Consider the following 19,186-nt stretch of genomic DNA (forward strand, 5'->3'; position numbering starts at 1 on the left):
GTTCTTACATAATTATAGAAAAGAACAACATATATTAGAGCTTTAAGCACAAAAGGATCTTTCAAAAAATGGTGTGGTGTGTTTTATTGCTTAAAGCAGTCTTTGCAATAAAGATAACACATATTTCACTGGATTTATTAGGACCATAGAATACAGTTTTATTTACTAGTTCTCATCCCAGACAAGCATCAGTCAGTAGAGTCTTAGAATAATCTCATTGAAATGTCAGTGGTGTCCTCACACCCAGCAAGAAAAGAACAGTGTCACTTAAGCGCTTTACTGAAAGAAATCAACAGACTGCTCCATAAGAAATGACCCTCTCCAGGAGGCAATGGATCTTGTCTAAGGACATTTCAGTACCTTCCACTTCAAACTCTTGTTGGTAGCGGACTGGAATAGCAGATATCCAGAGGATCTGATTCTGAACCTTGTTTACTTGCAACCACCAGTGCTATTTAAAGTAAGCCCTACACTATTAGCACGTACCCAGTAAACCCATGCCCCATGCTGCAGCGCTAATCTACTGTACCTTTGTATCTCTCCAGAACATCTTCGTAAGCCTGTAGGTACTCCTGTTCTTCGGCATAGTGGTAAGCACCAGGGGAAAGGTAACCAGCCATGGCTGGAGGGTAACACTGACCAGTTCACTCCAAGGCTGCAGACAGCACGAAGCCTTGGGAACTGCAAAAAAAGGCTAGAGGGAGGGAGGAGGGGTGCTATGCAAGCTGGCCGAGGAAACGCCCATGCCCCCCTCCCGAGCAGTGTGTGAGCATGTGTGTGGCTCCAATAGCAAGGGCTTCCTCTCGGATTTCATTAGCAGCAAATCTCTGCGCTCGGCTAACGGCCTGAGAGCAGGAAGGCAGCCAGGGCTGCAGCAGCTCCAGGACAGCATGGGCGCCACAGCCCGGCCATGGAAGTGACCTCCGGCTCCTTCTTCATGGAGACATTTCTCCCCTTTTGACAGTTAAATCGCTCCTGGGTGATCACTTAGGGCCCGATTCTGCTGCAGGCCCCACTTGTGCAAGTGCACTGAGGGTTTTGCCTGAATAAGAGCTGCAGCAGGAGCCCTTCCCTCCCCCGGCGTCTGGCTCCCTGTCTGGCTCTGGTTAGTTGTTGTGTTGTTGCGCTTGGCCCGGCGGCCCTGGCCCGGCTTTTCTCTCCAAAGCTCACTAGGATGCTGCTAAGAACTCGCCAGCTGCCTGGGGTTCCTCCCTCTGCGCAGCCTTCTCTGGCCAGGACCTTTTCATTGTCTCGGTTTCCATACAAACCCTCGGGAAGCCGCTTTCCCCCTCCGCCCCAGCCCGGACAGCAAGCTGCCACCTCCGCCCGCACCTCTGCTCTACCAGAGCCCCCCTCCGAGCCGTGCCACGCTGGGGGAGAGGTTTCTATTTGGAACCACCGTGGGCTGCAAAGGACTAGAGAGGCTGGCACAGCCCGCATCGCCTCCCCCGCCGCAGCGCCCGGGGGGGCATCCCGCGGGCCGGGCCGGGCCGGGCCGGGCCGGGCCGCCCGTGTTAGGGATGCTCTGTAGCAGCAGCAGCACCCATTCCCCCCATCCGTCCTCTCGCTACTACTGCCCGGGGGACGCCGGGCCTGCGGGGCCGGGGGCTCGCTGCTGCTGCAGCAGGTGTCCCCGCCGCTCACATGCGTCGCCGTGTCAATGAGCGCCAACTGCGCCTGCGCGGCCGGCCGGCCCCTCTCCACCCCCTCCCGCCTCTCACTCCCCATGCCCTGGATCCTCGCGCCTGTCCGCCTGGGCTGGGCCCTTCTTCCCTGCCCATTGCAAAGCCTGAAAGGGGCTTCTGTGCCGCTCCGCATCCCGGGCTCCCTGAACCCCGTGCAACATCCCCCTTACACGCACGCGGCTTTCCCGGGCCCTAGTGAGCGCAAGACCCAGGCTCCAGGCCGCCCAAGCCTCGAAGAAATGTACAGCCGGGCTGGGCAGCTGCGTGGTGCCGAAACCATCCCTGCCTCGCCATCAACTCAGAGCCCTTAGTCCGGCCCTACCCCCTGCTTGCCTCCCTCACCCAGGCCGAGCGCAAGCCCCTCGGTGCTCTGCCACCATGGCCTGGGGGGGCAGCCGCCGTGCTGGGCGCAGTCGCTTGAATTTCCGAGCACTCCTATGAGACCCACGCGGATGTCTGTCTGTCTGCCCGATTCCCTGCTGCCCCGCCCACCACCCCGGGACCAGCAGCAGGGATCCTACGAGACCTCTCCGTCAGACACAGGGTCTGGAGAAACCCTGGCTCTCTGCATTGTGCCGGTACAAATTAAGACAGAGCAGTTTTTCATACTACACCGGCTAAGGGCAGCGATTACCCAGCGGGATGGAGAGGAAAGACCTTTGGCTGCTATACCAACCATCCCCACACAGGGTCCGACCACTGCATCCTCACAATCGCCCCATTAGGTGAAAACATCTTTGAAATAAACCCCGAAGAGGGAAGGGATGATACATACACACAAAACCAACCTCTGTGGATAACACAGATGACCACTGCCTTTCCCCAGAATTAATTTACACGGTGTTGTCAATTTTCAGCTGGGGAGAACAAGGCATCTGCCCTGTTTCAATGCCATTCGTTGCCAGCGTAAGTGACCATCCACATATCAGAACACATTAGTGCCTTTCCTACAATATCCAATCGAGGGGCTCCTAAGCGGCACGGCCCCCAATGTGCCTACATGGACAAAGAGCTGTTCTACACAGACACTGTTCCCGCATACACCGCCTAAAAGGATATTCAGAGCCCAGCTGGGTGATTTTAGCCTCTCCCTGAATTTAATGTGGTCTCTCTGCCATTAAGACACAAAAGACAATTAAGTGTGCCTGTGTGTACACCGACCAAGATGCATACACAATGTGAAATCAGAGTTATTGCAAATGAGCTTCTCACTGCTAATGCGTTTTCACATGAAAGTTTAATGGGCGCACCTGCACATATTTCATCTTTTTTTTTCTTTCCCACAAGCATTAATTCACCCAACCGGAAAACATGGCCAAATAGCTTAGTCACCACTCCACGGACCTGCAGGATTTTTAAAGGCTATATTACAAAGCCAATTAACAAGCCTCCTCTCCACCCCCCACCCCCTCCACACACACACACACACACACACACACATAAATCTTTGCCATGATCTCTCTCATGCAAGCCCATGGTGTGGGCACATGCGGGTTGGTGGGTCTCACGGTCTGGCTGTCTAGAGCCTGGTCTTACCGGCTATCCTAAGCACTGCTCTCTCGGCTGGGTCCAGCACGGAGCCGCCTTGAATTTTCCGCTTGGATCTCTCATGTTTCGGCAGGTTCCAAGGCAGTGTGTCCCCCGGTGCCGGAGACACGGAGCCAGATTTCTGGCTGAAATCATCTTCATCGGAGAAATCCGCAGAGGAAGACATGGAGCATCGGTAGGAGGCGTTTCCAGAGCTCTACAGAGAGATACACAGAGACTGCATGAATATACAATACATAGTGTGATCGCCACAGTCCGCCTAGACTGTTTTACAAACACCCCACAGAGAAATAAAAACACTGAAAAAAATAGGTCGCTCACCATCGTTGTATATTTATATGGGTATGTGTGTGTAACTCCACAGATGGTACCCCCAAAATATCCTGATTTAGTGACAATGCATTTAGGAGGATTTATGCGGAAGAAGTGTGGCCTGCGGTCAGGCAACCAGCTCACAAATGATCTCGGACTAGCCCAACAATAAACCCAGCAGCAACAAAAACCTTCCCGGTTACAAACTGATAGCATTTGGCTCCCCCGCCAGGCCAAGGAAAAGATTTACCATCACCAGGCTGCTGATTAAATCATTAATGTAACTCTGTCTAAAAACCCCCCCACCAACAAACGCAGGATGCTGAGCCTTTGTTACTGCAAGCAGGTTTCCGAAACCACACCCTGGTAAGTCTCCTGTACGCGCGTTCTTGCGGGACTCCCTTTTCTAGCCCTAGTTTTCTAATCAGAGTAGCCAATTCCCAGAGAAAGTGCATTGACTAGGAGAGAAGGAGAGAGGAAGTGTGTTTCTCCGCACAGCCTCTTTTCAAGTCACTGGGTACACAAATGGCGGTTTTCAGCCTCTCTTTGCCGAGACAGCTTCAGTAAACAAATGTTTGATCTCGGTTTATATCCTTTATGCCTGTTTATCTTTTCTAATAAACAGAGCAGTCAGCAGCTGCCCAGAACCGGATCACTGCCGGGAATAAAAATGATGCAGTGCAGGGCCATGAACCGGCGGTGCCATTTCTGGATTCCCTAGCCTGTTAGAGGAAGTGGGAAAATGAGATGCTTAAATGGTGGCACTTTAGTCTATACTTGGTGATTTAGTGAACAAATCTTCAGGATCGACCCTCGCACACAAGTGCTGGGGAGCTGATGCAGGATCGTGTGCCTTCCTATTTGTTTCTCTGCATTTCCCACTTAAGGATGTTTGGGACTTTGCCAGTGCACCTGATTGGAAAACAATGCTTATATTTGCTGATTCAAGATGGAGATTTACAATAGTCCTTGTGCTGTGTAATCTGGCTCCAACCCAGGGTATGATTTTAGTGGCATGAATTTTTCGTGCATGTTATTCTCAATCTGGTTTGTTATATATTAGTATTTTTTGTTTTGTAGAGTCCATCTTCAGCCCTTCTAGACTCCACTGTTTCTTGGATCAGGAAACTGTGAAGATTTAAATGCCTGCTAATATTTTCAACTTGATTTTTTGGCTGCCAGCCTGCTCTAGAAGGGCTTGAGATGTGCCCCTATTGAATTAAAACATAATTCATTGTGGCTCAATTATTATTGGTGATAATTTTTCTTTCACTTCTGAAATGTTTTTCTATGGTTTTCACTGTAATCATGCATTGGTTGACAAGATATATTATTATTTAGATTGGCATTTTAGGGTTTTTTTTAAATGAAAACTGCACAACCCAGAATCATAATTGATTGAATAATGCAATGAAAATGTTATGCTGCAGCCTAAATTGCAATCATACACAGTTAAATAATCCTCTAAATAAAGGGTGAACAAACATTAGTGGGTGATCATATTCAAGTGTACTCTAGTCCCCTTTTCTATCATTGTACAGGTCCATGTGTTAAAGTACAGAAAAAATATTGAATCCAAAACAATAATTTTGAACAATTCTCTCACTAAATTCTTGCATTGTTCACCAAAACATGATGTAATGACAGCATAGTGTAGGGGATTGAGCACAGTGCTGGGAGTCAGAAAGCTTCAGAGATCTAATCAGATCTATGATTCTCTAACTGGTGTTGGTGCAGGGGAAATCCTGTAGTACTCATGGAAAATGGAATTCTTCCCACAAGGCCACAGAATAGAGGTGCAGGTACCCTACCCCTACAGTTTAAGTGCACCCCTTGCAGGGGTAGGGAGGTTTAGTCAATAACTCCTGGCAGACAGAGGTTTAATCAATAATTTTGTGTAGACATGAGTTCCGTTTCTCCTGGTCTGACCTTAGCTTCAAAGACTTTTCTGCAACTAACATGAAAAGAAGTCCTCAAGGGTCTCAGCTCCATGGTTCCCAACTAGCCATGTCCATCGTTCATGGAGTCCACATATCCCATCTCCCCCTACACACATTGGGCCTGCACCAGTTTCAGCTTCCTGAGGATTGACCTCAGGCTGGATCGACTTAAATCACCAATTTTAATAATGATTTAAATCAGAAAGCAGAAAAACTTGATTTTGGTTTTTGATTTTAATCATATTGTACATTTGTACTTTTTAGTTATATTGCAAAAGAAAAGTTGATTCTCATTGTTGGCTAACCACTAAAACATGTCCATTTGCAACTAAGTATAACATTTACACTAAATTTGGTACTTCTCTTTGATAACCAGGAGGATAAACATGTATTTAAGGAATCATAGCTTAATTTACATTTATTCAGATGCTTAATTTTTACATTTTTACATTTTGATGATGTTACAAAATGGTGAATGATTAATGTTTTGTGTCCCAGATGACAATATATTATCTGTAATTTTTGTCAAGTTTTATTTGGCTAGAATATGCTAGAAAATTCAGTTAAAGTGCACAAAAACAGCAATTTAAAATTTTAAATTAAATAAACTATCTTAAATGTGCTGGATATATAAAGTTTTTTTCTCAAAGTATGATTTGCATTTAAAACTGAGTTATTAACCAAAGGAAATATTATCTGTAGTTAGTAAATTGAAAAGATTGTTTCTGGTCACCACATGCTTCAAGATTTTAGAACTAGTATATCTCATCCTCTCATAGACTGGAAAAGGAAAACAAGCTTTCCCGCTTTCTCAACTTCCAATTGGTTTCTTAACTATGAAAGGGGAACTACACAAAAATGGGGAAGCTAGTTAAACAGAAATTAAAAGGAACAGTACAAGAGTGAAAAGCCTGCAAACGGCACAGAAACTATTTTAAAATACCATAAGAGGGGCACAAACTAAATGTATACCTCAAATTAAAAAAAACAGTAAGAAGATTTTTTAAAATGCCACCATAGCTAAATAAAAGAGTAAAAGAGGCAGTGAGAGGCAAAAAGGCATCCTTTAAAAATTGGAAGTCAAATCAGAGGACAATAGAGGAAGGAGCATAAACTCTGGCAAGTCAAGTGTAAAAGCATTATTATCCAGGCCAAAAAAGTATTTGAAAAGCAATTAGCAAAAGACAACAAAAACTAACAGCAACAGTTTATTTAAAAGACACCAGGAGCAGGAAGCCTCCCAAACAATCAGTGGACCCACTGCACCCTGAAGGAGCATTCAAGGAAGACAAGGCCATTGCAGAGAAGCTAAATTAATTCTTTACATCAGTCTTCACTGCAGAGGATGTGAGGGAGATTCCCACACCTGAGCCATTCTTTTTAGGTGACAAATCTGAGGAACTGTCCCAGACTGAAGTGCCAATAGAGGAAGTTTTGGAACAAATTGATAAATTAAACAGTAATATGTCACCAGGACCAGATGATATTCACCCAAGAGTTCTGAAGGAACTCAAATATGAAATTGCAGAACTACTAACTGTGATGTGTAACCTATCGCTTAAATACGAGGACTGGAGGATAGCTAACGTAACACAATTTTTTAAAAAAAGGCTCCAGATGGAATCCTGGCAATTACAGGCTGGTAAGTCTAATTTCAGTACCAGGCAAATTGGTTGAAACTATAGTAAAGAACAGAATTATCAGACACAAAGATTAACATGATACGTTGGGGAAGAGTCAACATGGCTTTTGTCAAAGGAAATCATGCCTCCCCAATCTATTACAATTCTTCAGAGGGTTAACAAGCATGTGGACAAGTGTCATCCAGTTGATATAGTGTACCTGGACTTTCAGAAAGTCTCTGATAAGGTCCCACACCAAAGGCTCTTAAGCAAAGTAACGAGTCATGAGATAAGAGGGAAGGTCCTCTCATGGATCAGTAACTGGTTAAAAGATAGGAAACAAGGGGTAGGAATAAATGGTTAATTCTCATAATGGAGAGAGGTAAATAGTGGGGTCCCTCAAGGATCTGTATTGGGGTCAGTGCTGTTCAGCATATTCATAAATGATCTGGAAAAGGGGTGCAGATGATACAAAATTACTAGGGCTGTTAATTAATTGCAGTTAACTCAAGCAACTAACTCAAAACAAATTAACTTGATTTAAAAAATTAATCACAGTTTTAATCACACTGTTAAACAATAACAGAATACCATTTACTTAAATATTTTTGGATGTTTTTATGTGTTCAAATATACTGATTTCAATTACAACACAGAATACAAAGTGTACAGTGCTCACTTTATATTATTATTTTTATTACTAATATTTGCACTGTAAAAATGATAAACAAAAGAAAGAGTATTTTTCAATTCACCTCATATAAGTCATGTAGTGCAATCTCTTTATCATGAAAGTGCAACACTCCAAAATCTGAAAGGGATGAGGTGTGAAATATGCTGTCAGAAGTCTTAAAGGAGCAACACTCTGATTCAGAAACTACAGAACCCGAACCGCTAAAAAAAAAAAAACAAGCTTCTGTTGGTGGCATCTGACTAGATGATGAAAATGAACATGTGCCAGTCCACACTGCTGTGGATCGTTATCGCGCATAACCCATCATCAACATGGAAGCATGTCCTCTGGAATGGTGGTCGAAGCATGAAGGGGTATACTTAAATGCCTTGCAACGCCGACTACAGCAGTGCCATGTGAATGCCTGTTCTCACTTAACGACTGGCTGAACACGAAGTAGGACTGAGTGGACTTGTAGGCTCTAAAGTTTTACATTGTTTTATTTTTGAGTGCAGTTATGTAAAAAAATTAATATTACGTTTGTAAGTTGCACTTTCACGATAAAGAGATCGCACTACAGTATTTGTATGAGATGAAATACTATTTCTTTTGTTTATCTTTTTACAGTTATTTGTAATCAAAAATAATAATATAAAGTGAGTATTGTACACTGTAGACAGAGGACAACCCCGAGCCACAGGTACACCTTAAGGGGAATGTAGGAAGTAGCCCTGGGACAGTAGACTATCATCTGGTTGTCATTGCCTGAATCCAGGTCAGCGTGTTTCGACTAAATCCCTGCTGACCCAGTGGCAGAACACTGCCACTGTTAGGGCCTTGGGCTGGGTCCTGGTGGAGTAGGGTGGGCCCAGGTTCACCTACTCCTCTGCTGCCAATCCCACCCCTGGGGTGGCAGCCTCCCCACTCTAGGCCAAGAGGCATACGTTTGTCTGCTGTCTGCAAGAGACAGAACGTCATGATAAAGAGATTGGACTATAGTACTTGTATTTTTCAATTCACTTCACACTATTTTACCTTTTTTACAGTGCAAATATTTGTATTCAAAAATAATCTAAAGTCAGCACTGTACACTTAGAATTCTGTGTTGTAATTGAAATCAATATATTTTAAAATGTAGGAAACATCCAAAAATACTTAAATAAATGGTATTCTATTATTGTTTAACAGTGCAATTAAAACGGCGATTAATCATTTGACAGCCCTAAAAATTACTCAAGATAGTTAATTACAAAACTGCCTGTGAAGAGTTACAAAGGGATCTCACAAAATAAGGTGAATGGGCAACAAAACTGGTCCCAGAGAGTACTTATCAGTGGTTCACAGTCAAGCTGGAAGGGCATATGAAGTAGGGATTGGTCCTGAATCCAGTTCTGTTCAATATCTTCATCAGTGATTTAGATAATGGCATACAGAGCACACTTATAAAGTTTTGCAGACAATACCAAGCAGGGAAGGGTTTCAAGTGCTTTGGAGGATAGGATTAAAATTCAAAATGATCTGGACAAACTGGAAAAATGATCTGAAGTAAATAGGATGAAATTCAGTAAGGACAAATGCAAAATACTCCACTTAGGAAGGAACAATCAATTGCACACAAAAGGGGAAATGACTGTTTAGGATTGAGTTCTGTGGAAAGGGATCAGGGGGTCACAATAGATTACAAGCTAAATATGAGTCAACAGTGTAATACTGTTGCAAAAACAACAAATATCATTTTGGGATGTATTAGCAGGAGTGTTGTAAGCAAGACACAAGAAGTAATTCTTCTGCTCTAGTCCACACGGATAAGGACTCAACTGGAGTATTTTGTCCAGTTCTGGGTGCCAAATTTCAGGAAAGATGTGGACAAACTGGAGAAAGTTCAGAGGAGAGCAACAAAAAAATTATTAAAGGTCTAGAAAACATGACCTATGAGGAAAGATTGAAAAAAAAATGGGTTTGTTTAGTCTGCAGAAGAGAAGACAGAGGGGACATGGTAACTGTTTTCAAGTACATAAAAGGTTGTTAGAAGGAGGAAGGAGAAAAATTGTTGGGGTTAACCTCTGAGGATAGGACAACAAACAATGGGGTTTAATTGTGGCACGGGGGCGTTAGATTGGACATTAGGAAAAACTTCCTGTCAGGTGGTTAAGCACTGCAATAAATTGCCTAGGGAGGTTGTGGAATCTCCATCATTGGGGGTTTTTAAGAGCAGGTTAGACAAAAACCTGTCTAACAGATTACGGTCTCCTGGGACCCTGGGCCGGAGCAAGTGGGGGTGGGGTTGGCACCAGAACCATGGCCCCCTTCCACCTATGGCCCCACCCCCTTCTGCTCCTTCCCCCACTCACTCCTTTCCAGCCCCCACCGCTGCAGCCCCGAGACTAGAGAAGCTCAGCGCCCCTGCCGCGGCCCCGGGGCTGCAGGAGGGGGAGACTTTTCTAGGCACCCTAAATTGGCAGGGAACCCTGGGCACGGGCCCCATTGGCCCATGCGATAATTCACCACTGCTGTCAGGGATGGTCTAGAATACTTAGTCCTGCCTTGAGTGCAGGGGACTGTACTGGAAGGCCTCTTGAGGTCCCTTCCAGTCCTACATTTCTATGATTCTATGAAAATGGCAGATGAAATTTAATGTTGATAAATACAAAGTAATGCACACTGGAAAAAATAACCCCAAATTAGCTGATAGCATTTAAGAAGGAGATCTTGGAGTCATCGTTGATAGTTCTCTGAAAACATCTGCTCAATGTGCAGCAGCAATCAAAACGCCTGGCTCCATTGCTGCTCCTGCCTCCTCCCCGCTCCCCATGGAGCCACCCCTGGCCAAGTTGCTCCAGACCAAGAGCCTGCCTCCTGTTTGCTGCATAGACTGGGGGCAGGAAGTGGAGGGGGCTGATGTCGGGGTATCTTCCTCCCCCGACCCACGTACCCAGTTGCAGCTAAGCTGGGGTCCAGGAACAGGGTGCGCCTGTCTGCTGCTGTTGCTGGCTCAGGAGTGAGTGCTGCTGACACCAGCTGCTGCTGGCTGAAAAAGCATTCAGGACCCTGAGTGCTCTGCTTAAAGAGACAGGGTTCCCCTAACACACACTCCCCTCCCCGCAACACACACACACACACATTTCTCCCCCAAAACACACACACACTCTCTCACGCCGAACCTGAATTTGAAATGGTGCCCCTAGTGAGACAGGAGTGATCAGAGGGCTGCGAGATTGCCATGGGCTCTGGCAAGATGCAGCCCCCGGGTGACAATACAGAGCCCACCTTGAGCTGCAGGCTGAGTGCCAGGCACCACGAGCCACAGCAGAAGTGCAGAAGTAATGGTGGCAATACACCATATACCATGCCATCCTTACTTCTGGGCTACTGCTAGCAGCAGCATTGTCTTCAGAGCTGGGTGCCCGGCCAGCACCGGCTGCCCAGCCAATGCTTAATTTGTGCTGGGACTGAGCCCTGGCATCTCTTTCAATACAAATTAAGCACTGGAGGGAAGCAGCAGGGCCTGGAGGTGATGGGGGGTTGGGGAGCCCCTGCAAGGCAGGGGCGATGGAGGGGTGGGGAGCCAATGGGGGCTGGGATAATGGGGGGATGCCCATAGGGGCCAGGGGCATCAAAATACAAGTACACCCAGGGTGCCATTTTCCCCAAGGCCGGTCCTGTTGCTGGAGGCGGCTGCTAAGGACTCCTGAGAGGGGGAAGTGAGGGGTACCACATAGACAACAGGGGCCTGGCGAGCTCAGCCTCCCTGCACCAGCCTCTCCTCCCCTGGTGCATGCCAACTCCCTGAGGTAAAATCCACCCTCCCTTCCAGACAAGGTCTCACTCAGCTGAAGGGAGTCTACCTAGTTCAGTAAAAGCAGGCAAGCCTGATGATCCCAGTACTAGAAACCACTCTTCCAGAAGCAGCAGCAAGACACCTCCCTCCTCTTCCTCCTGCACAAGTGATTACTTGCTTCCTCCCCGTCCTCTTTCCCTCCCCAAGTCCACCCTCTCTGTCCCCCCTGAACAATGAATGCAAATATCATGAAACTCTTCCTCTTTGGACAGGAGGCGACCCTGACGAGCTCAGAAGAAACCCAACCCAACAGGAGCAGCATCAAGAATCCACCCTTCTCCTGCACAACTCACACCCCTCCCACCTCCAGAATACTGACTTTCTCAGATAAAAATCGTACCCCTTCAAGAAGCCAAGACTCCTCTAAAGGAGACACATACAAAATAGTATATATACATAATAAAGGCTAATCCAGCAGCAGCAGGGGAAAAAAAGCCTCCTGCACAATTCACTTCCCTACTGAATGCTAAAATCCTGAGGTAAAATCTTTCCATATTGACAGCAAAGGCTCCTTTGAGCAGGACACAAATATATATTGATTATATAGCATTTATTGAATTATTCCAGACATTGGCACAGTTTTACTGTGTTCTCGTGCTCCGGAGTGATTAAATATCAGAAAAAGTTAATGGAGCAAAGCAGCAAAAGATCAGGTCTTTTGAATGGGAGGTTTGTTTTTAAAAAATTTTCGGATGGTTCTCTGGATAAAAGGACGGTTATCTGTATCTATTGCCAGGCTGAGTTCCAATACCATCGAAGTACTTCAAGTCTGCAGTACCACTTACGTGCTAAACATGCTTTTGCCTCCAGTTCTTGTGCTACAGATAACCCACCAACAGCAAATGAATCCATCCAACCGCAACAGAGTACGCTTGCAGAGTTTCAGGATCGTTACAAGCCCATGGATCAAACAAAGTACAACACCTTAACCAATGCTATTGCAAAGTGGATAGCTATGGACTGCAGACCACTCAACATTGTAAATGACAGAGGGCTAAGAGATGTTATTCAAATTGCATCTTCCAATCAGTTATACACCTTGCCCTCCGAAGGAACTATTGCATCACGAATACATGATCTATATAACAACGAGAAGACTACAAAGTTGGAGCTTTTGAAAAATGCACTAGCTGTTGCTTTGACTGGTGATCACTGGACATCCTTGAGCAATCACAGCTATCTTGGAGTCACGGCACACCTGATTGATGCTTCATGGACACTGCAGTCATTTGCTTTAACTGTAATGCATACTGAAGAGAGACATGCTGAATCATGTGCAGAGTGTTTCTTGGATGTTGCAAAAGAATGGAATATTCAAGAAAAAGTAACAACAATTAGTACTGACAGTGCACATAATATGATAGCAGCAGACAGTCGTTTGCCTTTTGAACACATGACATGCATCGCTCACAGTCTGCAGCGATCCATTACAGTAGCGCTCAGTGATGGTGGTTTTGAAAACATACTGGAAAAATGTAGAAAACTTGTGGGCCATTTCAAACACAGTCCAATTAACAATACAGAGCTAGGAATACAACAAGCTGCAAAGGGACAGAAAGAAGAACCTCTTGTTCAAGATATTTCAACGAGATGGAACTCCACATTGGGTATGGTTCAGCACCTGCTTTGCAATAAAGCCGCTATCACAGCCACATTAGCTCTTCAAAAGCAGAAACTATCAGTGCCAACAGGTAAGGATTTTGAAAAACTGCAAAAACTAGAAACACTACTTGAGCCCTGCAGGTTTGTGACTGAACTCCTTGGCGGAGAATTGTATGTCTCCTGCTCTGTGGTTTTACCCGCATTCTGCCATATATTTAGTGTTATGGAAGTCTCAGATGACGACCCAGAATATGTTATTCAGTTTAAGAACACTTTCACTGCAGATCTGATAAAACACAAAGAAGGTACCAATATGAGATTTCTAAAGATAGCTACAGCACTCGACCCAAGGTTTAAGCATCTGAAGTGCCTTCCAAAATCTGAAAGGGATGAGGTGTGGAACATGATGTCAGAAGTCTTAAAAGAGCAACACTCCAATGCGGAAACTACAGAACCTGAACCACCAAAAAAGAAAATGAACCTTCCATTGGTGGCAGATGATGAAAATGAGTGTGCGTCAGTCTGCACTGCTTTGGATCGTTATCGAGCAGAACCTGTCATCAGCATGGAAACATGTCCTCTGGAATGGTGGTCAAAGCATGAAGGGGCATACAAATGTTTAGCATATGTGGCACGTAAATATCTTGCGACGCCGGCTACAGCAGTGCCATGTGAACGCCTGTTCTCACTTTCAGGTGACATTGTAAATAAGAAGTGGGCAGCATTATCTCCCGTAAATGTAAACAAACTTGTTTGTCTTAGTGATTGGCTGAACAAGAAGTAGGACTGAGTGGACTTGTAGGCTCTAAAGTTTTACATTGTTTTATTTTTGAGTGTAGTTATGTAAAAAAAATAATTACACATTTTCTCAATAAAGAGATTGCACTACAGTACTTGTATGAGGTGAATTGAAAAGTACTACTTTTGTTTATCTTTTTTACAGTGCAAATATTTGTAATCAAAATAGTAGTATAAAGTGAGCACTGTACACTTTGTATTCTGTGTTGTAATTGAAATCAGTGTATTTGAAAATGTAGAATACATCCACTTAATCGCACTGTTTAACAGTACGATTAAAACTGCAATTAATTGCAACTATTTTTTTATCTCATGATTAATCGCAATAATTTTTAAAATAATTTCACAGCCCTAAAACGAACATAAGAATGTACTTCTTCATACAATGCACAGTCAACCTGTGGAAATCATTGCCAGGGGATGTTTTGAGGGCCTGTAATGAGAGGGCATGGCCATCCTCTGAGACTGACGGGGAGGAACCCCTGCCTACCCCGCCGGAAGCAGAGGGGTAGGGACAGGAAATATAAAAGGTAGGGCCTGAAGCTCAGTTGGGCTGGATCTGCTGGAGGTGATGGACAGCTCTCGTCCACTGCTGTGTCTCGAGCCAGACAGAGACCGCTACAGCGCCGAGGACCTAGAAAAGCTGCCAGAGCTGTCTGCCGCCAGGGACACCAAGGAGCTGCTAGGACTGCTATTAGCAGTATACCCCAAGGAAATGGAGGACGACCCCGAGCCCCAGATACACCTTAAGGAGAATGTTGGAAGTAGCCCTGGGACACTAGAATATCGTCTGGTTGTGTCATTGCCTGAATCCAGTCAGCATGTTTCGGCTGAATCCCCACTGATCCAGTGGCTGAACACTCAGCCACTGTTAGGGCCCTGGGCTGGGTCCCGGTGGCGTAGGATGGGCCCAGATTCCCCTACTCCTCTGCTGCCAATCCCACCCCTGGGGTGGCAGCCTCCCCATTCTAGGCCAAGAGGCCTGTGTTTGTCTGCTGTCTGCAAGAGCCAAAACATCAGGACGTGTGTTTTGTACTCCGCCCTGCCTGAGGGCCTGAGCTCCTAGACTGTGTGGTGTTCCCCCATTCCTGAGGGCCAGATCCCCTAGACTGTTTTTCACTCCACCCTGCCTGAGGGCCTGAGCTCATTAGACTTTCTGCCCTGCCCCACCTGAGACCATGGCCCTGGACTGCTTGTCACCTGACCCTGCCTAGACAACCGGGGCCTTAGAGACTGTTAATTGCCCCAATAACCCTTGCCTTGGTAGAGACCCGAGACCGAGGGGGCATGGCCTCTCTCCAAGACTGACGGGAAGGGATGGCTACACATTCCTACAGAGCCAAAAGAATAACTGGGTTAAAAAAAATTAGATAAGTTCATAGAGGATAAGTCCATCAATGGCTACTAGCCAAGATGGTCAGGGATGCAACCACATGCTCTCGGTGTCCCTAAACTTCTGACTGCCAGAAGCTGGAACTGGATGACAGGGGATGGATCGATCACTCGATAACTGCCCTGTTCTATTCATTCCCTCTGAAGCATCTGGCACTAGCCATTGTCGGAAGACAGGATACTGGGCTAGACAGACCATTGGCCTGACCTTAGTATGACCATTCTTATGTTCTTAATGAACAAGTAATTGAATTGAACCAGATGGATAGACAGAAATGGTTAAAATATTTTCTCTACACCTGCTGTCAAAAACTCATTCAGTACTTCAAAAAACTGTGGTTCCAGGTTGTTAGCCAGTGATTTCCACCAGTTCAGTGGGTTGTATTTCTTCAAAACTTGACAGCAAACATGTACTGCTTAATATTATTTTTGCATTTAATTGCAGGCCTGGCTTGACATAAGTAACTTGCTTCATTTCTTAGTGGGCATCATTGGGAAGGTTAAGTTCCCATAACAAGCATTATGCTGGAGTCAGGATAGCTAGCTAAAATCAGCGCGAACATCCTGGTATTAATAAACAAGCCTAAATGTAAGATAAGGTAGAGGTCAGATCATGCATGAACGCATGGACAGAGCATGCTGTACAGGGATTGGTTTCTACAGAGTAACCAAGCCAATCCCAAAACATGTGATGCAAAGTATAGTAAATGCAATGTGATGTGTAAATGTATATAAAGGAAGAGGTTTCTGTGTAACTTTGGATGTGTGGTATGCCCTATACCCACCTCCTACACTTGAGTCTGAGCAACACAGCATAGCTTTGCTGTATGCCAAATAAAAATATCTGTGTGACAAAATGTGGAGTTGAACTCAGTTTTTGGGAAGCCAAGTGGAAAGAGGTTTCAGAGCGAATCCCAACATGAATGTAAATGATTTTAATAGAACTTAAAAAGCTTAGACCTTAACATAGGTTGCAACGTAACATTTAATTTTAAATATTTAAAATTTTAAAAATCCAATTTAAATTACAAAATCCCCAATTTAAATAAAAAAAAATCCAATTATTTTTAAATCAGTTTTTATCATCCTGATTTCACTCTTAATTTCTCTCCCTCGTAGTCCTTATTTCTCATTTATAACATCAGGTGTGTTGTAAGGATTATAATATTTTTGTTAATGTTTGTACAGCGCTTGGAATATATGTGCTAAGTATATTTATTATTATTTTATTATATTATTAATTATTATTAATGTTTATTATAGCTGCTTTCTGGGGGGGAAAAGCTCTAACTCATCGCTGAGTTACTGTCTTCCTGCTAATCCCACAGGGGTTCTCTGTTTCCCGGACTGAGCCCTGACAAACTTTTCAATTTTTCTCTGCTTCAAAACCCCACCCTTAAGGCCCTAAATAATAATAATACCTTTTAGAGTTCCTTCCATCCTCAGAGATTAGAAATGTTGCTCTCCCCACCCATATCAATGAAATGTAACCACTCCTGGGGTGAAACATAGCAGTAATCCTGCATTGGTAACCATACAGTGGAGGCAGAGCACCCATGTAAGGAGGGTCCAGCCCTTTCAGCTATGGAGATGAACAGGTGGGGGTATGGCACCCTTTGCATATCTGCATGTCTTCTGATTAGCTGTCCTTCAGCAAGTGCATGTATTTTATCTCTATAGTGTGTAAACTCTTCAGGGCAATTGTCCTATTACTAAAGCGACCATATTTTCCAAATAAACTGGGATGATTGGGGGAAAGGATTTTTCTAGGTATTAAAACAGTTCTACAAATTTACACCTGTAAATGTGTGCTGGTATTGCTACTGCCAGTTCTGACTCCACAGTAACATATGCGTATTTTTCAGTGTGGAGAATTTTTTCCAGTAGCTTGGTGTTCTGAGTGAGTTTATCATGAAACTCTGACCAAGTGTCTAACATTTTCTTCGAGAAAAAGAACAGCTCTGATAGGAGTCTACACTCATTCAACTTTTCCCTTCACCCAAGGCACTATTCACCAAACTCAACACTCATTCGACTGGACTGTTTGTTCCCAGCAAGCACATTCTCCTTGGCATAGCAATAAGTCTTAAATAAACATTTTGTAGGTATTATGAAAAAGTGATAAAACAAAAAACAGGACATTTCAGGTGTCCTGAAAGAAGTTCCCTGGACATCAGAACAGCATATGAAAAATCAAGATGTCCTATTAAACCAAAATATATAGTCACTTTAGTTATTATGTATCTGTAAAACACCTTGCTCTATACAACTGAGAAACAATAATTATAATAATACACAATATTTTAGGCAGGTGAGTGAAGAACCTTAGGATTTCCATTAAAATATTGACTAGGAACATCCCTGCTCAATTTAGTTTTGGAGATTTAAGGAGGACCAGGGCCTGACCCTGCTTAGCTTGAGAGCTGATATGGTCACAGACCAAGATGATATTGCTGCTTTATTCTACGTCTCTGATTATGCATTCATTCTGCTCATTAGATTGAAAACTTATTTGTGGTGTCTACTGTTGAACAGTGGTGAAATACTGAATTAGCATAGCTCTCGTTATATATCTAACACCTTACACATCCAATTCTGTAGTCCATGCACAGGCAAATCTAATGGGAGTTTTGCCGGCATTAGAAGCGCATGGTTGATCTCAGTGGGTCCATACACCTTCACTACCACAGGTGGATGCAAACTGCACACACAAATTCTGGGCAGCTGCTTCCCATGTGGGATTGTCCCAGGGCTAATAAGCATTTAAGGTTTCAATTCTCAGCTCTGAGCTGTGCCTGAGTTTTTCTCTGAAACCATGTGACTAAGAACAACTGACTGAGAGCCAGGTCTGCTGGGACATATAAAAGGAAGCCTGTTTTCAGTAAGGGAGAGGGCTGTAAGGAATTTTTCTGTAACCAGGGGTTGGGGAAAGGTTCCCTGTGGGGAGGAAGAAGGAGATCGAGCCTGGGCAAGGCCTCGCAGAGGACTGCTTGGGAAAGGTCAGATAAAACGCCTACCCATAGAGGGGCACTGTTGAAAGTGGCTCTAGGAAACTACACAGCAAGGTAATCTTGCGTTTAGGACAGACTCCAAGATTTAGGGTCCAGGGCTGCGGCTTGTAGATTGGATGCCTCATAATGCCCATAGGCAGGTGGTGCAGAAACCTCTGCCCTGAGGTCCAAAAAACTTTGCTAAAGGAGGACAAGCCAATGGAGCTATCCCCTGAAGGCAGAAGAACTTGTTTCATTTGGGTTTTCCTTCATCTGGGCTCTTTTTTTCCTCTAGAAGGGAGGTCCAAAGCATCAAAATCACCAAAATCAATTTAGCCAGCCACAGAGAAACTGAGGCATGGCAGCACCAGATGTCAGAGAGAGAAACTGCACCTCACAATGATTAGCCTTCCAGAAAGCAGGTGGGTTATGTACTGCTGTTCCAATGGGGATTCTGTTAGGGGAGAGCAGTTTTTAATACTGGCTGACTGAAGCTGTCCAGGGACTATATTGAATCAATGCAACCATCAAGCACCCCATCCTTTGGGAGTGTCACCGTTTCTGGGGTTGTGCTGGCTAACTAAAGGCTCATTATGGAGCAGGTGCTGTATGCATTTTGCACCTTCACAGCCTCCCTCTAAACAGACTTTTCACCACTGGGGGGACTCTTCATGCTGGGTGAGGCTGTTGGTTATCAGCTGAAAGCACAGCTATACACTGCCCTTCACTCTGGGCTGAGGCTAAAACTTTAATCTAGCCCTGTATTATTTATATTTCAGTAATATT

The 19,186-nt window shown here is 44.7% G+C and overlaps 1 protein-coding gene across 1 annotated transcript in view; it reads right to left on the reverse strand.

The window, feature by feature from the left end:
* DST (dystonin) overlaps positions 1 to 19,186 on the reverse strand; it is a 434,612-nt gene that overhangs the window by 373,358 nt on the left and 42,068 nt on the right. Inside the window, 1 exon segment of the mRNA XM_065400686.1 lies at positions 3,222 to 3,429. Within this exon segment, the coding sequence (XP_065256758.1) occupies positions 3,222 to 3,429 (208 nt within the window).

Source organism: Emys orbicularis, chromosome 3, assembly GCF_028017835.1.
Source record: "Emys orbicularis isolate rEmyOrb1 chromosome 3, rEmyOrb1.hap1, whole genome shotgun sequence".
NCBI classification, from domain to species: Eukaryota; Metazoa; Chordata; order Testudines; family Emydidae; genus Emys; species Emys orbicularis.